The sequence below is a fragment of the Echinops telfairi genome, unplaced genomic scaffold (genome assembly GCF_000313985.2).
Source record: "Echinops telfairi isolate 266 unplaced genomic scaffold, ASM31398v2 ScPeMD7_7469;HRSCAF=8507_0, whole genome shotgun sequence".
NCBI classification, from domain to species: Eukaryota; Metazoa; Chordata; class Mammalia; order Afrosoricida; family Tenrecidae; genus Echinops; species Echinops telfairi.
The window spans coordinates 46850124-46857460 of record NW_022111372.1 but is presented as its reverse complement, the minus strand read 5'-3'; the positions used below and the strand labels follow the sequence as shown (position 1 = coordinate 46857460).

At 60.3% G+C, this 7337-nt stretch overlaps 2 protein-coding genes across 2 annotated transcripts in view; one reads left to right on the top strand and one right to left on the bottom strand.

Moving 5' to 3' along the window:
* Positions 1-3454, top strand: part of MGAT4B (alpha-1,3-mannosyl-glycoprotein 4-beta-N-acetylglucosaminyltransferase B) — a 10644-nt gene extending 7190 nt beyond the window's left edge. The window contains exons 5-15 of the mRNA XM_030888777.2: positions 1-20; positions 311-424; positions 641-716; positions 899-1013; positions 1356-1486; positions 1647-1754; positions 1889-2082; positions 2395-2473; positions 2587-2674; positions 2776-2888; positions 2978-3454. The exon at positions 1-20 is cut by the window's left edge and continues 4 nt beyond it. Of these exons, the coding sequence (XP_030744637.1) occupies positions 1-20; positions 311-424; positions 641-716; positions 899-1013; positions 1356-1486; positions 1647-1754; positions 1889-2082; positions 2395-2473; positions 2587-2674; positions 2776-2888; positions 2978-3001 (1062 nt within the window). The 3' untranslated portion in view covers positions 3002-3454. The remainder of the gene's footprint in view (positions 21-310; positions 425-640; positions 717-898; positions 1014-1355; positions 1487-1646; positions 1755-1888; positions 2083-2394; positions 2474-2586; positions 2675-2775; positions 2889-2977) is intronic.
* Positions 3455-4058: 604 nt separating this feature from the next.
* On the bottom strand, positions 4059-6113 carry LTC4S (leukotriene C4 synthase). The gene is made up of 5 exons (XM_004697181.3): positions 6003-6113; positions 4761-4860; positions 4601-4671; positions 4433-4514; positions 4059-4223 (listed from the first exon to the last, which is right to left on the bottom strand). The coding sequence occupies exons 1-5, from the start codon at positions 6058-6060 to the stop codon at positions 4085-4087; spliced, it is 450 nt and encodes a 149-aa protein (XP_004697238.1). The 5' UTR covers positions 6061-6113; the 3' UTR covers positions 4059-4084.
* Between the last annotated feature and the right edge of the window lie 1224 nt (positions 6114-7337).

Here is a 7337-nt window from a genome sequence, read left to right as displayed (position 1 = left end):
ACAGAGAACATCAAGGCCTTGTGAGTAGTGACAGCCTGACAGAACTAGTGGAGGGGGTGGCCCTAGGCCTGGTGGGGGGGGTCGGGTCTGTTTCCGCATAAATAGGAGAGAGAGAGAGTGTGTGTGTGTGTGTGTGTGTGTGTATGCGTGTGTAGGTGGCCCATCCCCTCTGAGGAGCCCCAGTGTCTCTAAGCTGGGGAGGGGAGCTGCCTGGTGGCACTCAGACAAAGGAGATCTAGGTGGCTCAGTTCCTCCTCTTGGTCCTTTGTGCATGGGGCTGCACACTCACTGGGCCTTCCTGTCCCCCCAGGTTCCCCATGGAGATCCATTCCGGGCTCCTGGAGGTCATCTCCCCCTCCCCCCACTTCTACCCTGACTTCTCCCGCCTCCGAGAATCCTTTGGGGACCCCAAAGAGAGAGTCAGGTATGACTGTGGCCCCACCTACATGGGATGAGAATCCGGCCTACCAACCCAAGTCCAGGACCCTTCCCCACAGTGCCCCTGTTTTTCCACCACCTGCATGGTGGGGCCAGGTCCCTTCCCACCCAGTGGCCTCCCTGCAGCCCTTGCTAGCTCAGGTGATTCCCCCTGGAGGTAGGGGAATCCTGTGCATCTGAGACCCCCGCCCCTGGCCCACAGGTGGAGGACCAAACAGAACCTCGATTACTGCTTCCTCATGATGTATGCGCAGTCCAAAGGCATCTACTACGTGCAGGTCAGCGCCGAGATGCTTCTCTGCCGGAGGGTGGTGTGGGTCAAGAACCCATGGGGCCTTTACTGCTGCCTTGCCCCTTGGACTTTGGTTGGGCCTTGGTGCTGAGCTCTGCCCTGCCATGTCTATCCTGAGTCCCAGCCAGGGCTCAGCAGTAAGCCTGGAATCCCCTCCTGCCTCTGCAGCTGGAGGATGACATTGTAGCCAAGCCCAACTACCTGAGCACCATGAAGAATTTCGCCCTTCAGCAGCCCTCAGAGGATTGGATGATCCTGGAGTTTTCCCAGCTCGGCTTCATTGGTGTGCCCCGCCCCTGCCCACAGCCCTCTAGCCAGCCCACCTCTCTGCCTGTCCTCTCTCAGCCTACCCTGCTCCTCGGTCCCACAAGCAGGCTGTGTCAGGTTTGCCAGTCTCTGCCCAGATTCCAGCCCTGCCTGGAATGCCCACTCTAGCCCCATCTGTTCCTGCCCACCCCCTCTCCCAGCTGCATTGGGATGGCTGGCTCCTCCCCTCCATCTGTCTTCTGTGCTCACACCTGCCTGTAGCTCCTTGGGGGTTGCCCTGGGATCCACCCCCCACCCCCCTGTGGGTTAAAAGTGGGGCACCTTCTGCCCATTCAGCCCCTCCCACCCCCACCCCCAGGCAAGATGTTCAAGTCACTAGATCTGAGCCTGATTGTGGAGTTCATCCTCATGTTCTACCGGGACAAACCCATTGACTGGCTCCTGGACCACATTCTGTGGGTGAAGGTCTGCAACCCCGAGAAGGATGCAGTGAGTCTGGGATGCGTAGAGGCAGGCGGGCAGGGGACATACAGCCTCTGTGCAGGTACCTGCCCACATGTGTGACCCTGTTGCAGGAGGCTCCTGGCTGGCCCCCAGGTGAGACCCAGCCTTGACCAGCTAACCTTAGGGTGTCACCCTTCCCCTGCAGAAGCACTGTGACCGGCAGAAGGCCAATCTTAGGATCCGCTTCAAGCCATCGCTCTTCCAGCATGTGGGCACTCACTCGTCACTGGCAGGCAAGATCCAGAAACTCAAGGTGTGCTGAGCCACATGCTCGCCGGGTCCTCCAGGCTGAATTCAGGCTGAGTACTCAAGGCTGGGGCAGGCGCGGGGCAGCGGGGCATACTCGGGACTGCAGTCCCTAGCTCCGTTCTCCCTCCATGGCTGCAGGACAAGGACTTCGGGAAGCATTCCCTTCGGAAGGAGCACGTCAACCCGCCAGCCGAGGTGAGCACGAGCCTCAAGACATACCAGCATTTCACCCTGGAGAAGGCCTACCTGCGTGAGGATTTCTTCTGGGCCTTCACCCCCGCCGCAGGGGACTTCATCCGCTTCCGCTTCTTCCAGCCACTACGCCTTGAGCGGTCAGTGCCAGCATCCATGCTGGGGGAGGGGTCCAGGTAGCCCCTAGCCCTCAGGGAACAGGCCTTACCTCAGCCAGTTACTGAACCTCACCTTGCCTCAATTTCCTTCCCCGAAAAGTGGGGCACCTCCATAAGTGTAGCTGCCTTGTAAGGGCCCAGGGCGACAGTGCACAAAAAACTCAGTAATGACGTCCATCTCCAGGATTCCCAATGGGCAAGGCCTTGGCCCAGGCCTGCCCCTTTTCTTTGCGGGGGCTGGGGGCCAGGCCCCTGGGCCTGCCATGCAGTAGCTCACAGGCCTGTCTGGTGCAGGTTCTTCTTCCGCAGCGGGAACATCGAGCACCCCGAGGACAAGCTCTTCAACACCTCTGTGGAGGTGCTGCCCTTTGATGTGAGTGTGGGAGGGCTGGGGAGGGGGGTTTGACTGAAACTTGGCCCTCTCCTAGCCATGGTGGTCCAATCTCTCCCTCTCTCTGTTTTGTTGTTTTTTTTTTTTGTCTCCAGAATCCCCAGTCAGACAAGGAGGCCCTGCAGGAGGGCCGCTCAGCCACTCTCCGGTACCCTAGGAGCCCTGATGGCTACCTCCAGATCAGTGAGTATGGGGATGGGGTTAGAGGGGACACTGAGCAGGTGGGCTCCCTGGGGGCTGGACTGGAGGCTCTGGGACCACCTTTAAACACTGCCCTCCCCTAGGCTCCTTCCACAAGGGTGTGGCTGAGGGCGAGGTGGACCCTGCCTTTGGCCCCCTGGAAGCACTGCGTCTGTCCATCCAGACAGACTCACCCGTGTGGGTCATTCTGAGTGAGGTAAGGCGGGCAGGGGCAGGGGGAGGGGATGGTAGCTGGACCAGGCCAATTGCTCCCAGCCCTGCTGACCCGGAGACCCACTCTTTCAGATCTTCCTGAAAAAGGCCGATTAAGTCAAGGGTTCTGAAGATGTGTTGTGGCAGGGCCTGAAGTCCACAGGACCTCGGTGTCTCTGATGCTGCCATGGGAGGACCTGGCGAGGCCACCCCAGCCAGAAGGGTTCTGCCTGGCGCAGGGCCTGGGCGGTATTGGAGTCTGCTGCAGGCCCCAGAGGCCCCAAGAGCTGGTGCTGCCCCGCCGCCCCACTGGGCCGCAGAGGAGGCAGGCGGCCCCCCACTGTGCCTGAGGGCCGGCCCAGCCGCCCAGAACGTTCTCACTGGCCAGCTCAAGCCAGGCCCTTTTAGAAGAGCTTTTATCTGGGCGTCCGCTGTCTCCGGCGCGAACACTGGAATGCGTATACTACTTTATGTGCTGTGTTTTTTATTCTTGGATACATTTGATTTTTTCACGTAAGTCCACATATACTTCTATAAGAGCGTGACTTGTAATAAAGGGTTAATGACGTCTATGCTTCCGAAGGGAATGCTCCCAGTCCAGAAGGCCTGGGTCCAGGTCTGTGCCTGAGCTAAAGCTGACTGGGGTGTGGAGTAGACCCCGGGCCAGAATATTCCACCGTGCCACCTCCGATTCTGCCCGCAATCTAAGGACCATGCACCCCCACCACGTCTCCCTCCCCCTCCTGGGAGAGTCAGAACTGCCCCCAAACCCGCTGCCCCAGGTCCTCTCCCAGCATCCAGCCAAGGGGCTCTGGTGTTGGCCCCGAGGTGGGGGCGGGAATGGAGGGGGGGGAAAGGCGAGCGGAAGGCGAAGACTAAGGCAAGAGTCCATGGTGGGGAAAGCCTCCCACAGGAGAGCTGAGAGGAGGACCATCCCCGCGGGGGACGGTGGGAGAGGGCAAGATTCGGATTCCGTTCTTCGAGACCCCCGCCAGCGGCCTCCCAGATGCCCTCAGGCAGGTCCGACCCGAGGTCCGGCCCCTCCAGGCTACGACCCAGAGAAAACGGCGGGGATTCGGTCACGGGAATTTTAATTTGGGGGCTGTAGCGTGAGCACCCCCACCCCACCCGCTCCCCCGTCCATCCTCCAGGAGGCTCCGGCTCCTCCCCAGCTCCTCAGATCCCGCGGCGTCCTGGGGCTCAGGCGCCCAGCAGCAGCGTCCGCAGCCGCCGCAGGAGCGCCGCGCGCAGCGCGGGGAGGAAGTGGCCGAGCAGGCCGAGCGCCGCCAGCGTCACGAGCAGCCAGAGCGCGCGCGCGCTCAAGTAGAGCGGGGCCAGCCTGTGGGCGGGGCTCAGCCGGGGCGGGGGCGGGGCAGGCCGCCCACCGCCCACGCGCTAGCCCCTCAGACTGAGGCCGGCCCACCGCCCTAGCAGTGCCGGGACAGGGCCCCCCCTCCAACTGGTCTCCGCCATCCCTGTGGGGTTCCCGCTCCCAAGCCACCTTCCCCTACCTGCTTCCCATCCCAGGATGCCGTCCCTGGCTCTCACCTGAGCTGTGCGGAGCGCGCATAGCCGTGGAAGTAGCGGAGGCGTGCGAACAGGTAGACCAGGCCGCACAGGGCCGCCGCCCCTGGGAGAGGCGGGGGCGGGAGGCGTAAGCACGGTTGCTGGCCCCCGCGCCCGCCTCCAGTGCCTGCGCCCTGCCTGCGCCCAGACCTTGGTGGAAAAAGACTCCGGCGACCCAGAGCGTGGCGAGGAACAGCGGGAAGTATTCGCTGCAGTTCACCCTACAGGGGCGGGCGCCATGAGAACTTCGCCAGGCTGGGGCTCTGCCCAGGGCTCGCCGCGGTCTCGCCCTCCCCGTGCCGCGGCTCACTGGGCTCGAAAGACACGCTCAAACTCGGGTGGGCCGGTGGTGAGCGGCGGTGACACGCGGAAGGTACGGCGCGCCCGGATCACCTTCAGGGAGAAGTAGGCTGGGGAGGAGGGAGTGGGAGTCAGGTCGGATGTTCTGCATTCTCTCTTCTGGCCCTCCTGTTTCCTTCTCCCTACTCCACAGTTGACTGGTCACCACCATGAGACCCGGCCCTGTTCTGCTCTGTAATGAGGTGGTGCGGCAGACACAGGGACACCTGGCCATTGGGGAAGGGCCCCTCTTTCTTCTCGATTGATTTGACTTGCAAAACACAGGCAAATGCACAGCTCAACTTTTGGGACTTGGACCTTACCTTTGGGGTCTCAGAACAGGAAGGGCCTGAGGACGGCTGGCTGCATCCCTTGAGGTGCAGGGCAGTACATACCCTGTGACTAGTGGTTCCTGGTTCCTCGGATGGAACTCAGCAAGAGGCACCTCTTGATCAGTCAAGCCTGAGTCCCTGGACTTGCAAACTGCCTTGGGCCCCTCTTTCAGTTTCCTCATTCAGCTGCCCTGGACCCACCTCATGCCTTTACCCCAATACTTGGTGTCTCCAGTTTCTTCCTGAAAGTTTGGCGGCCCTAAATTAGAGTCTTAGGTACCAGGCCCTCTGCAGACATCCAGTCCTGTGTGCATTGTGGTGGTTCTCTAGGGGTGGCTGTGCAATTCTTCCCTCTGCAGGGAAGGGCATCGCTACTATCATGCCACTTCTGTACTGACCGCCAGATCACCATTCACCCTGACGACCCGCCCCTGTGCCTGAGTCCCATAGTCTATGCTGCTCTACTCGGCCCTGGAACCTCCTGCCCTCCTCACACCCAGCCTCAAGCCAAGTACCTGCCCTGCCTCCCTCAATTGGACCTTTTTTCATTCTGCTGCTGGGTCCCCTTGAGTCAGCAACCCCCACCTGCTCAGCCTCAGTCCCCTGCCCAAGGTTTTTACACAGACGCCCTGCAGACTTCACCCTGTGGACACCCCTCCAGGGCTTTCTCCCTCTCCACCCCAGGGAAGGTGCAACCCTTTAGCAGGCACTCAGATGCTGGAGCGTGACATCCTCCTTGGGCCATAGCATCCTGAGCCTGGCCCAGAGGCTTCCACCTCTGCCTCTCACCTGGCTTGGGTCCCACCAGCACCTACTGAGGGCCTGAAGGTAGTCTGCAGAGACCTGAGGCCCACCCACCTCTCAGACCAGAGCCAGCCCACCTTGCAGCAGGACTCCCAGGAGGGTGACAGTGGCCAGAAGAGCCACCTCGTCCTTCATGGTGCCAGCAGCTCTGCTGGGGCTGGGCTGGTGTGCAGGAGGGCTACTGCAGATCTCTATCAGCCCCGGCTAGACTGCTCAGCAGCTGGATCTGAAAGAGTGGCCTCTGAGTTCTCCCCGCCCTTCTCAGGGCTGGGGAGGGCATGGGGGAGGCGTGACCATGGCCAGACAGCTGAAGTCCTGGCCAGCCTGAGGGCGGAAACCAGGGCTCTAGGGAGCCAGGGCAGGGAAGGGCAGATGGCTGGGGACAGCCTGGCCACTTCCTCATGGTCCTTCCTGCCACCTCCATGCCTACCCTGTGCTGGTGGAGCCCAAGGCTGCCCACCCAGACCCATTCTCACCTTGGGATGTGTCCAGCTATCTTGGAAACATTGTCCCAGTGTTCCCCATACTTAGCACCCTCAGCAGGTCCCTGTTGACGCTTCATCACAAACCAAACCCAGTGCCATGAAATCAATCCCGACTCCTATTGACCCTCACTAGGGGTTCTGAGACTGTAATCTAGGAGAGCAGATACCCCCATGTTTCTCCAGGTGGACTTGAACCACCCCCCTTGTGGTTAGTAGCCTCTCACTTACCCAGCAGTGCCACCGGGGTTCACTGAAAGTCTTAGGCTACATTGTCTAGAGAAACACAACCAATGACGCTCATATATGTATAAGAAGAACCTTCATATCAAGAAGACATCCCAGCTCAGTCTGACTCAAGTCCTTTGGTGTGATGCTAGCTGGTCCCCTCTTCAGTGTAGTTGTCGGCTATTGAGACAGAAATATGAAGCGAGAAGCAGGGAGATCACAGGCCAGTGGGTGCAGAGGCGTGTGGATCCAAGATCAGTTGGAATATGGCACATGGGTGCCAATAGCTCAGAAGTTGGCTCCTTGAGTCAACAACCAATGGGGCCGCCCCTGGAAGCACACAGTCCCAGCAAGGATGGAGGGGAAAGGGCAAGAGAGGAAGTCCTCACTGTCTCTTGTAGAAAAGGCCATACCCCCAGGGAGGCATCATCAAGTCATGGGCTGGGCTCCGCCCCTACACTTTCATACAAATTCAAGTTGACATTAACTCTTAACTACTGTGTTTCCCGGAAAGTAAGACATCCCCCGAAAATAAGACCTACTTACAATTTTGCCTCTCGCTGAAATATAAGGCATCCCCCCAAAAATAAGACCTTCCCCAAAACAAGCGCCCCCCCCCCAAGCTACCATAATGACTGTAGCAGCGGGCGCCGCCACGCAGCTCACTGTTGGCCGCAGCGCAGCCAGAGCAGACAGGAAGTG